The sequence below is a fragment of the Fundulus heteroclitus genome, chromosome 19, assembly GCF_011125445.2.
Source record: "Fundulus heteroclitus isolate FHET01 chromosome 19, MU-UCD_Fhet_4.1, whole genome shotgun sequence".
Taxonomy (NCBI): Eukaryota; Metazoa; Chordata; class Actinopteri; order Cyprinodontiformes; family Fundulidae; genus Fundulus; species Fundulus heteroclitus.
Window position 1 is genome coordinate 20,749,861 of NC_046379.1, and position 25,294 is coordinate 20,775,154.

Sequence of the window (25,294 nt, forward strand, 5' to 3'; positions counted from 1 at the left end):
TTTATGGAAGACACACAAGGTTTTATAAATGAGAGCCCAGAAAACTAGATGGAATATCTCAGTGATGGCATCCGATTTTAGCAAACACCAAAACGTGGAAATATCTGCTGACAAGGATCTACAATGTCTATTACAGATGGAGATACATTGTAACTTTAACTTAGAGTAAAGATGGATTTTCTATCCAAAAAAAAAAAAGGAGACATCATTTGGAAACTATTTATTTGAACATTTGCAACCAGACATTAGTTAAATACAGACGTTTAATTTCTCTCTCTACATCCCCTTAAACAGCAGGGACCAGTTCCACTTCATCACACTCAGAGGAGGGAATGTTACAGGACTTTGTAAGGCGCACACAGTGCTGGAAGTAATTTGGCTTTCTGTCTTCTGATAGCGAGAAACAAAATCTGAGTCTCAAAAATGTCCAACACTGCTCCCTCTCCTCGCGGCTGTTTCCACCCAGAGCCAGTTGACTGATTTGTTGTTGTTTTTTTGTCAATCCTGCGCAAACACATCGTGGCAAAATGACACCAAGAGGAGGCGAGAAGAGAAAACCAGTAAAGAAGGCTGAGACGCACCCCTAACTGAATGTGGTCTCAGATGTGTAGTCATGACCGAAAAGCTAAAAGTAAAATGATCAACATGAATATATTAGAAAAATGGCAATTAGTCTTTCATAAACACCTGGCCTCACCACCTCCCGAACAAGAGCAGGGTTATAAATTAAAACTGTCCAAATAAAATCAATTTAACCGAGACTTTGGGCCCATTCAGTTCCATTTCAAGACTGGAAAATCCTCATTAATAAAACAAATGGCACTTTTCAGTCTTTTGAACTGGAATCTAGAATCTCGACTCCAATGAAATCGACCCCGACCCTTAAAATCAACTCTAATTTACATATATGGGCGAGGCGCTCTTCAAGCTTCCGCCACTTTAGCAGTGTCTCCCCACGGGACGGGGGAGGTGGGGACTCAGTGCTCTCTGCGGGCTAGGCCACGGTTTTGAAGGTCTGCAGTATGAGGTTGGTTTGGTGGATGAGCCGGTTCGCACTGATGAAGACGTTTATTGCCCTGGAAACGAAAAAAAAAATTATTATAGTTCATGCAACTTAATTTTTAACAAGTTGGAAATAAATAAAAGAAATGTGGGTTCCAAAAGTCAAACAACAGACTTTGCTAACAAATGTGCAGATGAATTACTGAAGACATTCCTCCTCATCTTTCTAAAGTGTGAATTTGCATTGTGTTACAGTTGAATGAAAACTAAAATATTTTTTTTAGAAACTTACAGTATTAGGAATTTATAACTATTTCTAAAACAAAAATGTATGCTTATGGCCGGTTCACATGGCAGGATTTGTAGCACCATTTTTGACCCGATTTCCCCTTCCAAGAGGCGCCGATCTCTGCGTGTCTCTTAAAATAATCTAAAGAGAATATCCTGCCGTGTGTGGTGTGTTAAGAGCGATCAGGTCCGCTCCGTGGAACGTCAGGACCCCAAATCAGGGAGATTCAACATGTTGGATTGTCTTGCCCTGATATCCTAGCCTGTCTGGTGTTCCTTGATGACAAACGAGCACACAGCCTGTTGAATGTGACGTGTAGCCAATCAGAAAGCACCATGAGGGAAACCCAGAGAGAGAGAGGGAAAAAACAACTCTGCTCCACAGCAGAATGCAGCAAACTAAGTCGGCCGCGTTGTCTCCGCATCTTTAACCAATGCCTTTTATTTTAAGTTTTTTTCTCCGTTAAAATCAGTCCACAAACTATCAGCATTCTTCTTCTTTGTCGTTCATGTTTATTTACTCTGAACTCACGTTTAATCTTCAGAGGATTCGCAGGATTTCCCGTCTGGTATCTGAACGTTCCTGAAACGTTGGCGTGTTGAGCTCGCCGTCTGGCCGGACGCCACACACTGTAGAGCAAACCTGTTTTATCTAGGATTTTTTATCGTCACGTGTGGCGTCTCTCAGGTTTGAAAATCGGCCGACTACTTTAAAATCCTGCCGTGTGAACAAGCCTTTATTGAACATGTGTATGTCCCCACTGAGTATATGCGATTAACCTTTTGCATCCCCATAAACATTGTGAGCAAGAGGGAGCAGGAAGTGCTCCAACACTTGCTGGCAGATGGCTGTGTTGACTTTGGAATTGATAAAATACAGGAGATCAGAAACCTTTTTGGCTAAACCATCAGATGGAGGCTGCAAATGACCTGTGAAAACTCAAAGATAAGCTCTGTAGGCAATTATACCTCTATATTAAACGCAACTATGTTTGCTTTTGTACTATTATTATAAACATTTTTGGAGAAACTGAGTTTTTTTTTTTTTTTTAGCCATAAGCTGTAATGTTAGCTGAACTTTAAACTGAATGATGTCTCTGCATTACTGGCTTTGTTCGCCTTGCACCTTAACATTTTTGTTTCTAGTAGAGTGAAAACTAGACCAAATTTATGTCATATTATCCAAAGCAAACTGCAATCTAATAGTAGCGCACTATGTTAGTTACACCTTTACAGTTTAGACAGTTTAGGTTAAATATGGTAGTTCTTAGTTAGTAACTAACTTAGTTAATAACTTTAATATGTTACTTGGTTTATATTGAATATCATCCGTCCACCACATGCAGTAAGTGATTTCTAAGGTTTGCAGCCAGTCCTCTTAATGCCTAAAGCCTGCTTAATACTTGACACATCCCTGACGTCCGCATGGCCATATTGCGCCATCTTGGCTACCACGACGATCCGCGCAGCCAAAGGTTTCTGCTCGCGCAAATTCTTAAAGCCCGAGTTATACTGACGCGTTGGGTTGCCTCACAAGCCCATAGAAGCGCTGTAGACGTTTATACTTGACACGGACGTAGTTGCAGTATTCGCCCAAAACACAGGGGGCAGTATTCAACATAACCAGCGAAAATGCAGTTAAAAGAAGAAACAGTTGATGTCACACTTCCAAAATGGCACGTGTGGTATTGTAAATGATCATGAAGAATAGTTGGTGTTTATGGCAGGTAAACAGAAATAAACGAAGGGCTTGAGACATAAAAGAAGACGGTATGTTCATCCGCTGCATACAGGAAGACAAGGACATGAAGATGGGGAATAGACGCTATCTGTAAAGCCCATTTGAATCTTTTTTTAAATAAAATATATAAAATAGATAAATTAACTTTGCTTTACTAAATAAAAGCTGATTGCTTTACATTTCCAGGGTCCTCACCAGGACTATTTTTGTTCAGCGTAACGGTGAACGGCTGGCGGGGTGAGTGCGTGTTGGTGTGTTGGGAGGCTGGTGTGTTGATCCGTTCCCTGGATGTATTCCCGAAGCGTAGTGTTGTGTTCGGCAGCTCGAAGGGAGCCGTTCGTCAAGCTAATAAAAGCTAGCGTTAGCTAATGTGGTGCGGGAGGTTTCTAGAAATGCTGCTGCACGTTCAAGAGCTTTACTGACTTTTCTATGTTGCTTTCAAACCTCAGTGTCACACTGATCCGGGTTGTACTGACCATTACGCTCATTAAAAATTAGTGTAACGCTCTAATTTCAGCGTAACTTTGACACTTAAAAGGTCCATTACGCTGAAATTTGCTGATGAGAACCCTGCATTCTATTTCTTACAAATTAACTCCTGGACAGAAATCGCTGTCACTCTTGGAAGAAATGAAAAAGCTTTAAAATGTTAGAAACAACTGTTTTCTACTTTTACGTGTAGTGGGAAGTACTACACTTGGCATAGGAGCACAATGCTGGTGAGAACAGTGCTACATCAGAGGAAAAGCAGCACGGAGCAAAAATGCTGTAGACGTTGTGGTCGTCTCATTTCCATGCTGAACATATGTGCGTCAACCATAAACCAGCCTTTATAGTATAGAGCCATTTAGGCGTTCACATACACTCATTATCAGCATAAATTAAACATTAACCATAGGCTTCCATATTGAGCAGTTCTTTTCTTCCCCAGGATGGTACAAAATACACACTTTAAATGGACTTTATAGACAAAGCTGTAGTCAGCAGTACAAGTTCAAGGGTCGGGCTATTTCTTAACGATTGCATACTGGTGGAACAATTACCAGCCGACCTGCAAATACTTAAATCATTGCCATAAACCACCTTCTCTTTGGGGACATATAGATGAATAAAGTTGAAAGTAATTGATCCATTCCTATATCAGTTTTGATGTACGTTTTGGGTCATTGTTCTGTAAGTTGCCACGATTTAAGGGCTAGAATTTGAGGAAGAATTTCTTCTCAGTTTTCTGAAAAGTTAGAATTTTGGAACAGGCACTTCTCTCTTGGTCAGGAGTCCATGCTGAAGTTAAACTGACTTCACTTTGGTCAGTATAAACCAGTATCTTTCGATCTGTGACAGGAAACCTGCTCATTTAAACAAGCTCTACCATTTCTGATAAGAAAAGTGGATCAGATATTAATCCAGAATTATGCAAGATGCTTGTTGATGGTTACAAAAAGGGCCATTTCTCTGCCACTTGCAAAGGGACATCTAACCAAACCTTAGTTTAGGGTGTATGTGAATATTATAGCCTAAATATATTATTGATCCTGTACAAGTCTTTAATTAAAAATGAATGTCTTAACCCAATCCTTGTTTTTAAAATGAACTAAACCTGGAAAATCATGCCTGTCTGAAAGAGCAGGGTTCCAAAGCATCATTAAAAACCCAAAACGAAAGACATACATGTAAACTTCTGACTATCGTTGTATATCTTACATAAACTTTCCCATTCTACACTACAACTTATAATTAACGAGCAGCAACAACATCTGCGACTCACTTTCCGTCTTTGAAGTATGTTTTGAGGGTGTCGCTGAAACTTTTTGAGTACTTCACAAACTCCTTTTTCTGGTGCTCCAGAGCCTTGGAGGGCAGAGACACATGATCAGACAGAGGCATGACACGCTGAATGGTTACAGAACCGTTTGTGTGTCCGGTACTCACTCTGCGATTCTGGTACTGATATTTCTTAATGACATTGTTGACTGTATCCAGGAGCTCTTTTATAGCGCTGGCTATGTCTCTGTGCAGAAGAGGCGACAATCGGTAAGAAACACATGACCTCACAGAATATTTAAACACCTCCAGGCTCCCCTTTCACAGTTGGAACAGGAAATAAGAATAGGAAATAAAGAAAAAAATATTTCTACCTGTAAATGTAAAAATACACTACAAACAAACCTGTGCTAATAAGCTAGAGCAAATATTAATACAGAACTGTAACCCACTGTTCACATATTAACTTGAAGCAAACAAAGTGGGTACTCGGGGACATTTTCACAACTCTGCTGCAGGTTAAAGATTAAGCAGAGCTCTATAGTCAATGATTTTACTGCCTGTAGGCTAGAACCATAACATAAGATACTGCAAGTATTCACGTTTAAGTGGGCCCTTGTCCTACAAATCCAGAATACGTTGGCAATAATTAAAACATTTTCTTCTACTGAACTAGAATAAAATAGAGATTGCTTGCACTCACTTGATAGTTTGTAAAAACCGTACTCTGTCGTTGATCTCGTCGGGAATTTTGCTAAGGATCTGTTTCAGAGCTCTGGCCTTCTCGTTCAGGTCCTGGAACTCCTGTCCAGGCCGGCTGATCATGAACTCTGCAGGAGGAAAAGTTAAAACATTCATCCCGTTCTCCAGAATTTCATAACAGAGCAAGCAAAGTGAGGGATCTTGGATCTTTCCTATCCGCACACTCGCTAGATCGTCCAAAGACCTGGCACCTGCTTTATGCCGCCATTCAGCTCGCCACTCAGATTATGTACAACTATTACATGAAATGACCATAGAACAAGGATGTGTTGATTTGGCCAAAGGTTTTGAATCCTTTTGATCCTTTTCCTCATATTCACCATTGAGTTCACAGGATGCAAGTTATTGATAAATTAGTTAATCTAAAGCATGGATTAAAGCAAAAATAATCAGTTTGACTGAAAAAAAAAATTTCAAGGCAGCCCATATATTCCTGTGACCGTAGAAATAATGCCACATTAGTTACCTCACTTGCTTATTGTGCAAAGTCAACTTTAACCAAATCTGGTAGTTTTACAATATGCAGTGACCATTCCTGTCTCTGTCCCACGTTTCAGCTTCAGAGCCTTGGTGTCATCCTGGACAGCCTCTCCATCCTCTCCTTCACTTTCCACATCCATAACATCACCTGGTTAACTTTCATATTTTAGTATTTCATTTCATCAAGTTCTTCCTTCACACTTTCACCAAACTGGTCCACAGTCCACTTTACAGTTTCAGCTCCCTTCCCTCCCTGTCCTCCAGAAAACCTCCATAAACTACAACTAGTACAAAGCTTTCATCGTTACATCATCTACTTCACACCTGAACATTAACTCCACTGTCACATTCAGTATAAATTAATCATATGAACATACAAGACCAACCAGAACCGTGGACAATGCAGGACACATAACCAACACTATGATGTCATTAATTTTGGTTTAACACAGATCGCACATTACAATAATTCGTCTCTGCTTTGCTCGTTATTGCACAGCAATTAAGAACCCGTTCTCCAGTCCATGTTGTAGCTGCAGTTTATTTTTTTGATGTAGTTTCCTTAATAATCTGTACACATCAAAATCCTTGTCATTTTATTAAGTGTCCTGGTGCGCAGCGGCTCATCAGGTGGAGCTGCTGCATATTGACTGATAGCCGCTCTGACTGCAGCTCTGCCCTCTTTGGTTCAGAAAAGAGCAGGTGAAATTATTATTTTTTTACTTTTTCAAATCGGAATCAGTCAAATGCGGGACATTGTTTCACATTTCACCCGTTCTTCTTCTTCAAAAAAAAAAAGAAGTGCGTCATGCTAAATTAGCCTGAGCTAGCGCTTTACTCTTTGAGTTTTAAATAAAGCTTAACAGTGAATAATGAGGAGGTCTCTGGTTGGTCGCCGTGTTTATCAGCCAAATTGCTGGAAGCCAGTAAATAAACGCTGAAAGGTGACATGGCCACAGGTGGAAATAATTCATTAATTAACTGCAGGAGCAGCGACAGAAAAGCTTACTGATGGAAGTTGTTGTCAGACAGTCAGCTCCACTTTCTGACCTGCTGGTTTGCATAAACCAAAAGAAAACCTTTGATCACCGCTACTTTCATTCATGCATCTGTGGCCAGTTTGAGATGCTCTTCCAAAAGGTATAATGATGAATGATGAACAACGATGAAGCTCAGACTGGCAATGTTCGCTTTGCAAAGACCCGCCCTATTCTCTTTCTGATTGGCTAATGTCCCGGTTCTGCCAGGTTTTATTCATTGAGAGCAGCTTCAGTTTAAAACCTTGAATAAAAAGTGTAGACGGAACAATTTGCGCTCATTTTCCAAATGACGGAAATCCGTCGCAGCAACGGAGAACTTTAACCCCCGATCTAAAGTCACTTTATCTTATCAACTAACAATCAACCAGCCACTTCCTTAAGTGGCTGCCTCTTGCATCAAAAGGGTTTTCCGTATCATGAAGGTCTCTTTTTTTACAACATGCAAAGTAAAGTAAAAAAAGAAAAAAAACAAGAAAAAAAAAACAAGGACCTCATTATATTTTAACACTTTTGTACCAACTGTATTAGATAGTGACTGAATAATTGTGGTTTTCTTACCCATTATTAAACTTAGACATATTTCTAAGATACAATATAGCAGTAACCTGTGAGGTTACTGAATAGAATGGAATAAAATATGCAAAGCGCTTACAACCCCTCCTAAACAGAGATTAAAAACTGTAATTTAAAGACAGTTTAGGTTAAAGATTAACTTAAAAACAAATCATAAATTAAACTATCCCTGAGGGGGTTTAAAATACAGTCAATAGTGCTGGCAACTGAACACTAAGCAGGAACCAAAACAGACTTCCTGACTTAAAAACCGACATTCCTCTTTGTATGCTTTAAATGGGCTCCTCTTCGTCACAATGATTGGCATGTGGGACAACCAATAGATATGATGATCCCCTGGAACTGGAAGCTGAAAAAACATTGTCCACTATACCTTTAAATAATGCGTTTTATTAATGTATTTTATATAACAGGCAAACGTTTTATGGAACAGGCAAAGCAGAAACTGACTAATGTAATGTGTGATCTGTGTTACATTAAAGTTTATGACATCGTCATAGTGTTGGTATAGTGTCCCGCGTTGTCCCTCACAAGCATCTTGCTGTCCCACATTTGTTTTTTTTAAATTTGGTTGCCCTACGTCAGCCATGATTACCTGGCTCTGCATAAAGGGTGAGCAGTACGCCCTCTTCTAGATGGCAGCAACACTACAACACTGAAAGCAGGTCCGTAAAAGCAAATAATATCCGTTAACTGGATGGAATAAAATGTAATCTAATAAAACATTATTCAACAATTAATCAAAAGCAGAATATTTGTTTGCATCTCTACTTCACACCAAATCTATGTGGCTAGCAGGTTGCTGAAAATCTCAATCTAGTCTTGTCTGGACAAAGCACACAGTTCCAGCTAAGTCCCAATAAAGTTTATTAAAATCCACGTTTATGTGCTCGCACACAAAAGGCTCTTTTCTGGCATCACTCTGAAACAAGCGGATGATAAATTAGAGTTTAATGGTTGCTGTAATGGCCAAGGGTCACTTCTCGCTGCAGCTCTTCAACGGCTGCTTTGAGGTTTTCATCTCCCCCATTTATCTCACTGTGAAAATAATAGTGTAGGTTGTCTTCGAGTCTAGCGGCCAATGGCTAAAAGAAATTGTCTCTGTGGTATGTCATATTTATAACCCATAGAAACAGAAAGTGATGGACTATGAATAAACAATCCTAGCCATGTTGATCAACTGAAAAAAGTTAGATACACTTTCATAAATGCTACAATTTATTTTAAAAAGGTACCGCTATGAATATTTGTGTCAATGTGAGTCTTGGTCATTTTATTATTTTCAAATTATGAAACTACAATAAAAATGGATTTAATAAAAGCTAACAGACATGACCAGCACCATGAGCGTACGCCTCAAACTGCAGGCTGAGATCAGAAGAAGCTGCTGCATCATCACTTATGAACCCAAGGAGGCCATTTAGATCGTAACATGGCAGAATCCCGTTGTCTTCGTCGCTCACCTTCCACATCGTCCGCAGCCATGCGCAGCAGGGATTCGGTGAAGTTAATTTGCACGTTCTTCTTCTCCAAGATCTTCATTATGATGTCCTGTGTCAGACCGGGATTCTCCCGCTCCGCCTGGCAACAGAAGAAAAATATGCATGGGAGACGAGGGCGGTGCAGCACACCTGTCTTATTTAGGAAAAGGTAACATGACGCCAGGCTTGAGCTGTGAGCAGTTCAGATGAAGGCACAGAATCCCCCCCCTCTAAATAATTCAAACTCCACTACAGCAGTCAGTAAGCAGCAGCAGGGGGGCTGATCACAAAACAGCCAACCAGAAAGGCTTATAGTAAAATAAGGGGCTCTTATCTCCATTTGATTTATTTAAAGAGGGGTTAGTTTAGTGAAGTCATTGAATTCCATACAAATGTATGATTTGGCAAGAAGACAGCTAAGCTTATTTTGCTATAAGGAAATGAAAACTTTGTGGGAAAGGCACAGTATGTTTTCAGAAACAACTTGAAATCTATTAAATGAACAGCAATGTGGAACATAAGTGAAAATAAAAGTATAATAAAGACAAGTCCAACACGTTGTCAAATGATCAATTTGAAAACTTCTCCTTGTAAATCAATTGCATTTTAAGAGTTGGCCCGACCCCTGGTGGCACATGAAGAGTACTACATCTGAGTACAGGTGCAGACTGCTGCTGTGGTGTTTTAGATTACTCCTCAGGTGAGTGACTCAGATAAAAAGTTATCCCTTTTTAAACAGCAAACTACTAGTACGTTGGTATTCAGTAAAAACAAACCAGCTCAAAGTACACAGAGCCCTATTATTTGGTTTGTGTCAAGCTGTGTTGTATTGTTTGGGTTATTTCCGTCCGTCGTTTTCTTCCGCTTATCCGGGGTCGGGTCGCGGGGGGAGCAGCTTCAGTAGGGAGGCCCAGACGGCCCTCTCCCCAGCCACTTGGGCCAGCTCCTCAGGAGGAATCTCAAGGCGTTCCCAGACCAGCCGGGAGACATAGTCCCTCCAGCGTGTCCTGGGTCTTCCCCTGGGCCTCCTCCCGGTGGGACGTGCCCGGAACACCTCACCAGGGAGGCGTCCAGGAGGCATCCTGACCAGATGCCCGAGCCACCTCAACTGGCTCCTCTCGACGTGGAGGAGCAGCGGCTCTACTCTGAGTCCTCCCCGGATGACTGAGCTCCTCACCCTATCTCTAAGGGTGAGCTCAGACACACTACGGAGAAAACTCATTTCAGCCGCTTGTATCCGGGATCTCGTTCTTTCGGTCACGACCCAAAGCTCTTGACCATAGATGAGGGTAGGAACGTAGATCGACCGGTAAATCGAGAGCTTTGCCTTTTGGCTCAGCTCTCTCTTTACCACAACGGATCAGTACAGCGCCCGCTTCACAGCAGACGCTGCACCAATCCGCCTGTCGATCTCCCGCTCCATCTTCCCCTCATTTGTGAACAAGACCCCAAGATACTTGAACTCCTCCAATAGGGGCAGCACATCCTCCCCAACCCGGAGAAGGCCTATTCCGGTTCAAGACCATGGTCTCGGATTTGGAGGCACTGATTTTTATCCCGGCCGCTTCGCACTCGGCTGCGAACCGCTCCAGTGAGAGCTGTAGATCACGCCCTGATTAAGCCAATAGGACCACGTCATCCGCGAATAGCAGAGACGCAATCCTAATGCCACCAAAATGGATCCCATCAAGACCTTTGCTGCGCCTAGAAATTCTGTCCATAAAAGTTATGAACAGAATCAGTGACAAAGGGCAGCCTTGGCGAAGTCCAAGCCTCACCGCAAACGAGTCCGACTTACTACCGGCAATGCGGACAGGACTCTGACACCGGTCGTACAGAGACCTGACAGCCCTTATTAAAGGGCCCGGTACTCCATACTCCCCGAGTACCCCCCACAGGATCCCTCGGGTTCCAGTCGGCCCAGAAAATGGAAATTATCAACCAAAGTCTTGGATGTGTCTACCTGTGCAGCCTCTGTAGGGGTGGTCTCATTATTGCCCCTTTAGTGCCCCTGTTGTTGTTTCATTACCACCAGAACACCAATTAACAACCCCCTCTATTACAGACCAGGTCGACACTCCAGAAATTTAACTGACTTGATATTATACTCTGATTGAAAAGTGTTCCTTTAATTTTTTTCCATCACTGAAAGTTTTGATGTTTGTTTTGGATCACTGGTACAGGAAGACCCACTATCGGCCATCTCATCCAACCTGTCATCCTCAGACGAAGGTAAATTGATAAGAATGGGCAGGAATATTCTAGGAAGCACCAAGCATGCATGAAGCCTGCCATGTCCCTAATGATGTGGGAAAATGATTGTTATTGTTCCCAGGGAAGGCAGGTGTTGGTTCACCTACCCTAAAATAAACACCTTCCTGCTCAGCTAAACCTTTGACCTGAATTATTATTTAATTTATTAGGATTTATTTGTAATGCAGTGAAAATATGAATTTAACAGATACATTGTGTTTCAATTATATAATATATATAATCATATTAATATTATATAGAATTTAGTTATTGTGTCTGAAAAGGGGTATAAAGAAGTGAAAGTTATTTCATCACCCTACTTCTACTTCCTATATTCCTTAACACCAACAATCTTCCTGATTCCTACTTTACACATGAGTACATACTACTCAGTAATTTCCCTCTGGGATTATTAAAGTATTTCTGATTCTGATTAAGCAAATAAATCAATATACTGTACATTATAAACATACATATTCACATCTGCCCTTAGCCCACTCTACCACAACCATTGCCAAAGTATTCACCCGTGTGACGGGGCTAAAAGCACCCACTGGTGTTCTCTGTTCTTCCATCTCTCATCTTTTTAAGAAAACCAGTCTGAGCCTTTTCCTAAACTCCTGCTTGGACGTTCCTTTAATCCAACGCCGAGTCTGTTCCAGACCTTCACACCATATATTGAAATGCACATTCTCTTCGTGTTTGTTAGAGCACATAAGATTTTGAAATTTAGGTTATCCTTGTTATCATACCCTCCCTCTCTCTCAACACGTCTTTGTACGCTGTCTGGTCGCTGTTTATTTCTAGTTTTATACATGAAATGTGGGGTTTGAAATTCTACTAGATCTATGAATGAATGAATGATGGATTAGTGGGGTGGTGACAGCCAGCCCTATGAACCATCCTAATGGCTTTTTCTTTTTTCACTGATGTCCTGTAGGTGTGACCCCAGACTTCTACACAATAGCTCAGGTTTGGTAAAAATCTGTCAACAGTAGGGAATGTGTAATGCTTTATAATTCAGAAAATGTTTTGCTTTACTAAGAGTTGCAATGCTTCTAGATAATTTAGTCTGAACATGTTTAATGAGGTTTCCAACAGATTTGGTAGTCAATAACCACATCCAAGAATTTATTTAATTTACTATTTCCACCTTTACACCACCTATTATGACTTTCACACATCTATATTCCTTTATAATTATAAAATATGATTTATTTTTTTGCCAAACTAGTTTTTTTAGTTTATTCATCTCTGGAGTGATATCATCTAAGAGCTGCTCCAAGCTCTCACCTGAACAGAAAATATTTGTATGATCTCCAAACAAGACAGACTAATAGTTTTGAAACCTGACATGTAATTCATGTAGAGAATAAACAGTTTTGTTCCCAATACTGACCCCTGGGGGACAACAGAAGCAATGGCCAAGGATGTCAACTGACATCCACCCATTTTCACAAATTGTTGCCTGCTACTTAAATAGTTCTTCATCCACTCCAGAATAAAATTTCTATTGTGTCAAATGTTGTTTTAGATCAATAAAAAGGGACCCACTGCAAACTTCTTTTTATCCATAGAGGTGGTGATTTCCTCTGATAATTCCAGGACTGCCAATGCTGAGGATCTCTGGCATCTAAAGTAGTTTGTGTTAGCAATTAAATTTTCCAGTCTGTTCGTAAAGTTTTTCTAAAATCTTGGAAAACTATGGGAGTAGAGAAACAGGCCTATAATTTGTGAACCAGTGTCCATCTCCAGTTTTGATTTTGTTAGTAAATCGACCAGTTTGGAAAGAGATGTTACAGATATGAATCAGTGGTTTAACAATTACGTCAATAAGTATTTTGATTGTGGTCATATCAATGTTATCACAGTCAGTGGAGCTTTTATTTTTTTACATTTGTTAACAGCTACAATCTCAGGGATTTTATTTGACAAAACCGCAGCCTTATTGTCAATAATTGCGTTGTTGCTAGTAAAAATATTGTGGATAATTAAGTTATTTGGATCCTTTTCTAATAATATATTCCATATACAAGACAATTTATTTTATTCTTATATTTAAATATCTACAGTGGGGTAAAAAAGCATTTAGTCAGCCACTGAATGTGCAAGTTCTACTACTTAGAAAGATGAGGGGTCTGTTCGTCTTCATCATAGGGACACTTCAACTATGAGAGGCAAAAGGAGGGGGGGGGGGGGAAATTGTAGGATTTTTAAAGAATTTATTTGTAAATTATGGTGGAAAATACGTATCAATAAAAAGCAAGATGTCTTGCCCTCACAGACCTGCAACATCTTCTTTAGGAAGCTCTTCTGTCCTCCACTCGTTACCTGTATTAATGGCAGCTGTTTAAACTCGCTATCTGTATAAAAAACACCTGTCCACAGCCTCAAACAGACAGACTCCAAATTCAACCATGGCCAGGACCAAGAGCTGTCCAAGTACACCAGGAAGAAAATTGTAGACCTGCTCCAGGCTGGGAAGAGGGAATCGACAATATGCAAGCAGGCTGGGACCAAAGTACCAAAGGTTACCATCAGTAACACACCACGGCGAGAGAGACTCATGTCCTGCTTGAGCTAGTACGTGTCCAAGCCCGGCTGAAGTTTGCCAGAGAGCATTTGTATGATCCAGAAGAGCAATGGGAGAATATCATGTGGTCAGATGAAACCAAGATAGAAATGGGGAGGGGGGCAACTACGATTTCTCATTGTAGCTCTGATTAGTTTGATGTAGCAGACACCCTGTGGTGTTAGAGTACATGATGTAGAAAGTAGTGTAGGGTAGAGCTGGTGGGACTGGTCACTTTATATGGATGTGAGTAAGAATAAACCGAGCAGTAGTTTGTTAGGCAAGACTGTATCAAGGTAAACAATATGTATTTGCTTGCATGTTACCTTTCTACTAGCATTCGTACATATTGTTAGAAATAAACATTTAATTTGACCTCAAGAAGAACTTGGCATTGGATATTTTCTTATGTATCTTACGTTGTATATTTAAGAGCGGACTGAAAGCTTACGTTGCTGGAAAATGGCCTCCATTTGTACTTGAAACAGTGAAAATGCTAAATACTTGTGTGAAGTGGCCTAGATAGGCTTTGATGTTTGCGTGCAAGCTTCAACTGTGAAATGTATAACAGATTAGTGTCTGTTTTAACTGTCCTGTTTTGCTCTTCAGTGTAGCAACTGCAGTTATTAATTATGTCACAATAAAAATGTTTTTCTGGGTCAACGTCCTCCTCTATGTCCTGTCCTCTGAGCTCAGTGTAGTCAAAGGTTCTCAGCTCCAGATGTTTGCAGTCCATAGTCTCAGCTATCGGCACGATGTGTGCGACTGTCAGTGGGTCAGTATGCACTGATTGTGCCATCCTGTTTGGGAAATAGTATAATTGGCATTAGCGTCTGGTATCCCTGATGACGCAACACCTTTGCCTACTCTGGTGATCCGTTCAGTTTAATAAAAGTCTTGCAGTTTGACATCCGTATTGCCTGGATTTTTCCCTGCTCCTTCAGGATCCTGGCTTTCCTGGCGATATCAGCGTTCCTCTTGATCAGATGTTCATGTATGCAGAAGTTAGTTCCCCTCAGCTTCCTTCCTTGTTTAAGCAGTTTTGTGTTTCCTATTGATGAACCTCATGATGACGGCAGGTCTATGAGTTTTTCTACGGTAGGGCGTTGTCTGTAGTCCAGTGACGATAACATCATTCTCGTACACAGCTCAAGGTCAGAAACTCCGTTTTCCAGGTACGCGATCCTCTAGTCCTTCTCCGCACTTTGATGGGGGAGAGCTTTCACCTCCTCCACCAGCTCCAGAATCCCTTTCTGCTGCAGCCTGACCGGTAGCAGTTTACCTCCATTAATTTATTTATTTTTTATATGTAGTGACGAGAATTCGAAAAAAACGGCGCAAATATTCAAACCACCGGAAAACAGGAAACAGATCTGCCCGTATGAATAAGCAAAAATGCCTCAGGGAGAAGAGTTAGACGTGTTTGGAGGAGTAAAGGTAAAGCTTTCATACATGCAGACACTGTACTGTCCAGCATATAGGTGGCAGCATAATGCTTCAGGGCCTTTTTGCTGGCGCTTTGCAGAGTGGATGGAATAACGGAGGACGGCCACCTCAACGGTCACCAGACGACTGAAACTTTGACACAAACGGTTTTTCCAACAGGATAATAGGTTCCTAGCACAGATCAAGTCTGGATTTGATCAAATTCTAAATTAAGGTTTTAGAAAAGCTTCACCTCAGCGACACTGGAAGCCTGTGGGACACGCTCTAAAGCCGGGTCCATGCTAAGACATTTTGCTGAGGTTATAAATTGAGCGATAATTATGCCAGAAGCTTTCCAACAGCCACAGACAACAATATGTGGCTTCTCTGGAACTTGTTATGGGACTTTTAAACAAATATTAGGAATTGGATATGATTATATTAGAGCCGGTCCAATTGTGACCACATGTGGATAAGAATAATGGCAATGGTATGATCCCAAAATTTCATTTTATTAATACATCCACCTACCTTTTTGAAGGCTGCTCTGAGCGTCTGAGCTGCTGACAGGTTAATCCTTTCCAGCTAAAGGAAGAAACAAAAAGAGACATTAGTACAAAACCACAACTGGGAATGGGGGCATATAAAGTTCACCTCAGCTCAACTCTTCCTGTGTTTTTAGGCTTAGATCCAGCCCTCCTGATGTGAGCATCAATCCCGCTTGACTTTTTTGTTCATGTGTTTATTGGTTTCCAAAGCACTTCATTAACACTTTTACTGAACACGACTTCCGAGCGAACAAGAAAACGCAGTCATACTGGTTACGTTTGATCATCTTTTGCAGGTTAATATTGGTTTATTGTGCTCAGAATCCACAACCAATGGGCACAAAATTGATATCTGACGATTAAGAAGGAAATTTGGCGCTGGACATTTAGAATCCCTAACAATTGAACAAAGTGCATCCCTGAGTGTGCAGAAGACTCATCATTCACAGCTAGTTATTATAATGTGTGACCGACTGATCCGCTGGTAGAGATTTAGCATCACTGCATGGTGCCGGCATGGCTCACACGGAAACTAAATGGAGGTACGAACTAAGGTTGTTCGGTATACCAGTACTAATTTGGTACTGGGTTACTGTAGCAATTGGATGGGAAAGGTACCTGCAGCGCTGCCACAACAGCGCAACATTAAGGGCATTATGGGGGGGGAGCTTAGTTGCTAGATTTAGTGAGACCCCTCAGAAAAGCAACTAGCGACAAATCTAGCGACTTTCCTCTGTGTAGTTGGAGACTTCGGCGACAACACGCAAAAGCATCGCTCACTCTGCATTTTACTGTTTTGTGCTTCAATTGCTGTAGATTTCAATTATATCAGAGATATTTTTGTCTCTTTATTTCTGTTTACTCATGAAAAGATCAGATACAGGTCGCATATGGGCACAAAAAAAAATAAATTGGAATTGGGTCACTTCAGGCTGCAGTGTGAACATAGCCTTAAATGCATCCCTCCCTAAGGTGACACCAAAACAAACAGCCTGACAAATGTACCCAGGGGACCTCTTGTTGCAAAACAACAGCTGCGACACCAGGAGTGATTTAGATGCAACAGAGAGGAGACTTTGGACAGATGTGACACAACCCTGGATGAGGGAGGTGTCGGCTTGTCACCATCGATCACTGTTCTAATTTTTTTGGCCAAGCCGCAGTATGATGCCATAGACGGAGGAGGAGCAGTTAGATGGTAAACTGTGGTTTGTCCCACAGCGTGTGAATGTTGTGTACCTGATAAACCATTAACAGATTTGGTCTTTATTCAAATTAACTATTTTAACAACACGATCCATTAATGGATATCAATAATAGAGCCTGTCAACAAAGGATAAGTCATTTGTTTGCTGTGGTGAACAGCTTTTATTTGCTTACTGTGGACAATCGCATGACCTTTAAACGCATCGTTTCATTCATGGTCATATTGTGCTGTATGCTGAATATTTGACATGTAATTAATAGGCTGCTGATCCAGTTGCATTTCACTTAACTGTGTTCTGGCGTTTCAGTATGTGGCATTTTTTCCCCCCACCGATAATGTGCCGTTAACATGTTTTGCATATTTGGTAGTTTATCGTTTAATATGGCAGATATGTGGTGTGATGCTTGATCCCACTGGCTGGTGTTATTATAACTGGAGTTATTTCCTTGTTTCATGAATTCGTTTACTAGTCTAATCTACTTTTACTGCTGTCACAATTAGTCATCAAAATAAATAAAGTTGAACTCAATATTTACGGTTGACGTAGTTAATATGAATCTTTTTTATGTTCCTCAACTTTATTTAGCAAAGCTACTTAGGGTTGTGCAGAAATGCCCCTGGCTCCAGTCTGCGCATTAGTCCTGTTCGGCTCTTGGAACCGGTTGGACAGTTTCAAAATAAAAATGGCAGAGAAGACACCTGCTTTGCTGTCCGATAAACTGGATTATAAATGTATTTTTAGGTTATTGAGGTTGAAGTGGTTTAAAGTCTGGAAGCATTTCAAGTGGGAATCATTTGGATGCCTAGTAAGCTTTCATTGAACACCACAGGAAGGGTGGGGCATAGCCGTCTGAAGGGGGGAAGCCCCGTGGGCTACTGATGAGCCCACAAAGAAAGGGAAAAAAAAGGCCAATGTAAGTTATTTAAGTTGTTGAATTCAGTCTAAGAAGTCAGAATAATTGCTAGACTCATGTCCATCCATGTTTGAGGAAACCTGTAGACCATTATTTGACTGCTTAACACTGGCTGTATGTTCACATGTAGGCTTAATGTACATAAATTACTCAATAAGTTGTCTCCCCCCGCTGTTAATTGCACAGTTTTTCCCCCCATTTTATCTTGTAGATAGTGTGTTGCTAATTTTTATGCAAGGTGTATTTTGTTTCACTTTCAGGTCCCGCTCCTCAGTTATGCATTTCACTTCCTCTCAGAAGTGAAATGCATTTCTAATAACTGTAAATTTGTTCTTTCTTTGTTGTGGACTTTTTCCCTTACTTGCTGCTGATGTACCTGATTTCCCCCACTGTGGAAAAATAAAAGAAATAAAATAAAAAAGGATTATTCTATTCTATGTACATGAAGCTGACCAACAATTATTACTTTGTCCTGTTTGAATCCCATGCAAAGTTTCGGGTAATGTTACCATGTGAGTCCATGTAGATGGACTTTCTGAGGCACATAAAACAATCCAAACAGCTGGTGAACAGATTTCATATGCATTTTGCATGGAAATATTACCGTCTCTAGCACCATGTTTGAAAAGGTTAACTTTCTATTTGATGTTGAGTTGCACTACAACTGGACTTGTACTTATCATCTTAGCTATCTTATGATGGCCATTATTAATACTGAGGTTTTAACATTTGTGAAGCCATAAACAAAAAAGCTTCATCTTATTTATTACTGTAATGCTTTAAACATATATTTTAAAGCGCAAATCCCTGTTTCAACTTTATGGTATGTTATGTATGTGGTACGGACTAAGTTTTGCTGCTAATTACTTAAACTATCACTGTCATTTTTAAGTTGATCCATTAACTTAAAAGTTATCAACAGATTCATAGAAAAGGTGTCCGTGGCAGCCCTACTACTGTTGAGAGGAGCGACCAAATCCCGACTTTCATTGTACAACTGAACTGGGTAGGAGCCACCTCTACAGCCGAATTATGTGAAAGAAAAGATGCAGGGCTTGGCGTCATTTCTGGTTGTTAGTCTAGGTCACGTCACATTGCTATCTTGCAGATTAAATGAGGCATTCGTCAACAACCTGCTGTTGATTCTGTGTTACAATGAAGTAATTTGTGTAACGATGGATTAAGTCCGCCCTCGTGTTCTTGACAAGACGTAGGAAATGCTGGACATTTAGCTAAACACAGATTTAGAAAAATTATGCTGTTAGAACAGGTCAAGAGTACCTGGGCCTTTGAAAATAAAAAAAAAGACACAATATTTGCTTCGAATTTAGGGCTCCTCAGCTCTGCAGCTATAATAAGAACCAATCACAAAGAAAAGTGGATTCATTTTACTTCTATCTTAGCTTTGTGTATGATACATTTGAACAATTTTTCTTTTAAAAATCATTATGACCCGCCCTCTCTTTGACTTTCTAGCAGAGCAAACCCTTCTGTCATCGGCTGCTTTACCTCGTTGAACACTGGGTACATCACGGCGTACAGTGTCATGGATACCATGGAGTTTGTCTCCGCTTCATTCTTCATCTCCTCCATTGTCATCCTCCAGGGAGGAGTAGCTCTTGTCAAAACAGTAAAAAGGAAACTGCAGCTCAAACACGCTCACACATACACTCACACACTCACACTCACACGCCCTGAAAACCACACAAGATCCAGAGAGACGAGAGTCTGGGAAGAAAAGAAGAAAAAAAAAAACAAAGCAAACACAAATGAGAAGTGATGAAATTACAATGTGAAATGCAAACGTCCTAATCATAGCTCGTAGTGGGAATGGGTTGACCCAATCCTGACCTGATGACAGGGATACTTATGATGATTGCTATGTAAATGGAAAGCATCAAATTATATTTATCTGTACAATTTCGATTACATTTATTCGATAACAGATGGCTGCTGACTGGTGGCACGACAGCAACCGGCTTAGAAAGCCCTACTGGACCAACTTCGAATCAGATGCCCCATTTGGTCAAATGATGGTTTAACTCACTCTCGCCGTGCTATTTTTAAAGTAAAATCGTTCACATGGTTGCAGAACTGCCTCCATCTGCTGCTTGACTTGAAGCACAAGAATTTTAAACATAAAGTAAAATAACACAGGGACACTGATGGCAAATATCTGTGGGCCAAAAGGGCCCAAATCATTGGCGCCAAGGTAATTTGCATAGAGTAATATAAAAATGTTGAAAGGGCAAAAAAAAAAAAAAAAATCAAAAAAAAAGTCAAAGAGTAGGTTGAGTGTAAAGATGTTTTGACAACTAGCGACCTGAGCCAAAAAATAATATGAAAAGACAGCAGGTGTTAGCAGCTGTGGTACTTCTGGCCGGTGCAAGTTTTTTGATGACTAGATCACTCAAACTTTATTTGTAGAGCACTTTTTATTCAATAGGTGTAACAAAGAGTGCTATTAAATAGATAAATCACACAATCATAGAGAACAGAGAATCGAGAAATCACAATCATGGACTGAGGAAACTCTGGAAATAGCTATAAAAAGACACAAAAATCCTATGTACCTAAAATATGAATAGTAAACAGAAATCAAGAGACCAAAATAATTCTGATAAAATTGAAATCTACATTAATTGAAATACAAATAACACGATGGCAACAGAAAAAACAAATTTTTTTTAAATGTTCAACAAATAAAAGCAATATTAGCAACATTAGAACGTCAAAAAATTATTATCAAACTTCAACCTAACAGCCAAATTAAATGGGTAGTTTGGTTTTAAAAACAACACCCGTCTCAGGCTCCCTCAGATCCTCAGGAAGGTTTGTCCCCCAGGGAGGGTGGCATAATGAGAGAAAACGACATCTGTGTGAGCGCTGGACATGCAGAGAATAGCAGGACAACAATAATGCAGAAAAAGGAGAGTCGGGGCTAGGGCTGGACGATATTTCAATAACGATGTATACCAATCGATAGGACGTATATCGATGAAAGAAAAAAAAGGGACATTAAAAAGTTCAATAGAACAACAGTTTCCTTCCTTTTCCATTTTAGCCATGTAGGTCAATACTACAGTCATTTAAATCCTCCCAACCAATCACAACGCAGACCCAGGACCGCACCGTCACCAAACTCCGCCCCCTTCAAAGAGTTCAGAGAGTACACATTTATTTTTATTTTTTAAAACTTGCAGTTTTGATAAAAGTTGGTTGAATAAAGGGTTAAGTTTGAATTCAGTGATTGTGTGTTCTATATGTAAAAATAGGTCGCTAAGCAACAGCATAAAATGGCCAGGACTACATTTAAAATATATATTTTGATATTGTCGATATCGATCAATTTAATTTCTGTTTTATCGATATGCTTTTTTTTAATATATATCGCCCAGCCCTAGTCGAGACATTAGGTATTTGTGAACCAACGAGGCATGTGTAGGTTACTGGTGTCAAATTTTAAAACATTACTATTGCAGAACTGCTAAAGGATCCTATAATACTGTTCCTATGGTTTTTGGTCCTTTTAATGAGATACAATAAAACAGCACCCAACCAGAAGAAAAAGAAAAAAAAACAGTAGCGCAGTACTATCTTACTACTACTTTTGACTGAAAGAATGGCTTCTTCGCCTTTCCCTAATTTACAGGCAAATTGGGCTGTTTGGGAGCATTTACTGGCACACAACCCGCCCAGTAGTTTTAATATAGGAAATGTATGCCTTTAACCATGAAAAATGTTAAAACTTTACTTGGATTTCTACAAAGTTTTTCCCCCCCCCCGCGCAAATATGTAAAATGAATCTCAAAACATCTTTTTTTGTGAAAATTTACTCCTTCACTGAATAATTTACTTTAGATGGCCCCAAAACAATATTGTTTTACTGGAAATTAACAATAATAAAATCATAATATTGTGTACAAGAATAAATAACATTGAAAAAAAATCAGAATAATATGACATTATGAGAATAAAGTTGAAATAAAGAATAACGCCATAAATTTGCAAGAATAACGTCACAATTGTGTCAAAGTCCTGATACTAATGGCAAAATCAGGCATGGTTAGACTTTACCATGACAAACACATGAAGGCAAACTGTTCCCCATGCAGTCATACGTATGCAGTGAATGAGCATCAACAGGCACTGCGGAAATATATGCAACACCTTCGCCTTAGAGGTTTGAGGTGGATTGCAACAATAGTTTATGACCAGCTGCATTTCGGCTTATTAAACCTCTAAAGGATATAATATGTTGTACAACCCCCACCTGCAAATTCTAACTAAATTTGGCTTGGCTGTTGTGCTCTTTGTGTAAGACTATGCTTCAAGAGAAAAAGAACAAATAAGATTTGCAGGTAACATTATATTGAACATGTTCCATTTGAATCTCGCTGGACCGCCATAGTTTGATGCTTAATCTCCCCTAATAACAACTTGTCCTCACAAATTACTGTACTTTAATTTATTATTATGAATATTAATTTGATATTTTCCATGGTCGCATTTTTTTAAATAAAAGCAACTGGATGACTTAATACCTTTTGCTTTAAGTCTTTTGTGTACACTCACACCCCAGGGTGTGAGAAAGTCATACTGATGCCAGTCAGTTCAATAACTTCAATTATCAAAGCCACCTTTTTAAATTAACAATGATTATTATATAATACTGCTCAGACAACCCCACATATTTGACACTGACAACTTTGCTCCTCTCTTGTGTTAGGAAAATAGTGAGAGTAGATACAGAATGGAAAAATGTACCTTTCCATTCTGAAACCTTTTAACCAATCATGAGTTAGTCTGTAATGAGGAAGAGGTGATTTTTCAATCGGAGGGGACGGGAGTGGCACCTTTTTGTATGAGCACCTTGATAACATTCCCAAACGTTCCCACTTGACATTTTAAAATAATAATTGCATCACATGCCTAAAAACAGGAATTGGTTTGTGACATACTCATTTCACCATATGCAAAATATCAAACCGACAATTCTGGCAGCTGATGGTTAAGATGGTAAATAATATCAGCTAAGCGGTGTTTATACCCAACTTGCAAGGCAGACCCTGAACATATTAGACATATAAAGTGAAGAAAACGCTACTGCTTGTTTGCCTAAGCTAACCGGAGCGATGTATTTACCACTGAGGGCGACACAGAAGGCTAACGAGACACAGGCAGGTCTTGGGTAATGCTAGGCTAACAGGAAAACTAACAAAGTGGGAGTTGGAACCTAAACCGGGGTATGACATTATATTTTATTTGACAGGTTGCTCTAAGCTACTCAAATCACGACTAGAAGCTGTGTATCGTAACAGATTTACGGCTAATAACTCGGAATATTGACTTGAGGCCTGCAGTCGAGCAGACCGATGTTAGCAGCGAAACGTAGCTTGCGTGCTAGCGTAGCTAATTTGTATATTCGGATCTGCCGTTGGGCTAGAACACGTCCAGGAAGTGCTGCGGGAGCGTAGCGTCTGTTCGCGGAACCGTTTCAGAGGACGGCTAGTAGCTACCTTTTGGCTGACTTCTTAAATAGGTGGGCTCTCCCGTCGACTGCCTTTTAGCTCCTGTGTTTTCTTTACAACTTAAGGCGGAAGTTTTTTAGGACTGGCCCGAGCGACAGCTTCCGGACCGTTGCTACGTGTGAGCATGCGCCATCCAATCAGATGGGTAAATTGACGGTGACGTATGGTTTAAATGGTTAAGATTTTTGGCGTTGCCGGTTTCAGGTATTATAAAGATAAGACACCGCCTGACTTTGTACCTTGTTTTCCCTCGCAGGGAATAGCTGTATTTATTTAGTTGGCATAAAAAAAAAAGAATCGAGAAAGTTTTAAAGAACAGATAAGGTCTGAATAATAATAGAACATATATGCTTAATTAAGACTCTATATAATGCACAATAATTAAATCAGGGGTGTCCAAAATAAGGCGACCCTTGCGGTCCTAGGAATAGTTTTATGTGTCCACCCACAGCCGGCCCAAGGCATAAGTGAACTAAGCAGCTGTATAGGTCCCCCAAACCAGTGGGGATTCCCATTAATGCTTGAATTTGATCAGACCATGGATCTAAAATGTGTATTTTTGTTGTTGTTGTTTTTTTTGAGAGTGAGAATACTATTAAAATGTACTGACAGGTTTCAGCAGAGATAAAGATTATTGTTTGTTTAGTATTTAAATTTCCATCCCTCCATCCATTTTCTAACACATCTATTCCTTGTGGGGTCACGAGGGGTGCTGGTGCCTATCTCCAGCTGTCAATGGGCTAGGCAGGGTACACCCTGGACAGGTCAGCAGTCTATTGCAGGTATTACTTAAATTTATTTTTTTTAATTGAAAGTTTACTTTGTAAAAGTGTAATCCTCATTGTTTGAATGTTACCATCGTTAGAATCTGATGCGAGTTTAGTCTTTCCCTCGTGACACAGCTTGGTTTATTCACAAATACATCTAAGTAGAGATTGACCAATTATACCTGATTGCTTTTATCATGTATCATGCATACCACCTAATTGTGTCTCTCAGTTTGGGGGCCCCCAAATCTAATTCTGCTTAAGGCCCAATACAACTTTGAGTCGACCCTCTGTCCACCAATTCAAGACTGGTACAAATGATGCCTGCCAGCAAATGGAGCAGATGGACACCCTTTATCATTTTTAAAATTTTGCTCTGCTGTGCCTTGTGGTGCTTTTATTCATCTTTTTTGGGTATTATTATGTTAGGTTGTGTTATGTGTTGATGAAATGTACGCGTATAACGGTTTTATGGCACATTTGCGTACATACAAAGATGAAACCAGGTGGTTACAACAAATGAACTTCCAATTTACAAATGTGGCTTCATTACAGTAATTGTATGTTTAATAGAACAAAAGAACCTGAAAATGAAAAGACAAAACAAATCTAAGATTTATTTCACTTATTCCAAAGTTAATGTTGATTTGTCACATCTGGCTACTGCTCATTGCTGAAGTTCCTATTACTGTAGCGGCTTTTACAATCAGAATCAAGTTTAATCAAAATCAGAATCAAGTTTAATCGCCAAGTAGGTTTGCACTTACAAGGAATTTGACTTGGTATTGATGGTGCAGACAAAAAGAATACAGATTAGAATACAGTAATACAGATAAGAATACAGTAAAATAAGAAGTACAAGGATATATACACGGAAGCTGTGATGGACTCAAGTAGCGCATATTTAGAAGTGGAAAGAAAATGAAACAGGGCCCTCTTACCTGCTCCA

General features: G+C 40.0%; 1 protein-coding gene across 1 annotated transcript; it reads right to left on the reverse strand.

Moving 5' to 3' along the window:
- Positions 1-205: 205 nt before the first annotated feature.
- Positions 206-23,673, reverse strand: LOC105917705 (programmed cell death protein 10). Its single transcript, XM_012852577.3, has 8 exons — positions 23,567-23,673; positions 19,557-19,775; positions 15,910-15,963; positions 9,111-9,228; positions 5,496-5,622; positions 4,961-5,039; positions 4,797-4,879; positions 206-1,076 (listed from the first exon to the last, which is right to left on the reverse strand). The coding sequence occupies exons 2-8, from the start codon at positions 19,644-19,646 to the stop codon at positions 995-997; spliced, it is 633 nt and encodes a 210-aa protein (XP_012708031.1). The 5' UTR covers positions 19,647-19,775; positions 23,567-23,673; the 3' UTR covers positions 206-994.
- Between the last annotated feature and the right edge of the window lie 1,621 nt (positions 23,674-25,294).

Bases quoted from the DNA above. Each gene is read 5' to 3' on its own strand.
- LOC105917705 (XM_012852577.3), bottom strand. From the start codon at position 19,646: ATGACAATGGAGGAGATGAAGAATGAAGCGGAGACAAACTCCATGGTA. The intron at 5,040-5,495 runs GTGAGTGCAAGC...TCTTCTGCACAG, and splicing joins CGGTTTTTACAAACTATCAA to AGACATAGCCAGCGCTATAA. The intron at 1,077-4,796 runs GTGAGTCGCAGA...TTTCGTTTCCAG, and splicing joins ACATACTTCAAAGACGGAAA to GGCAATAAACGTCTTCATCA.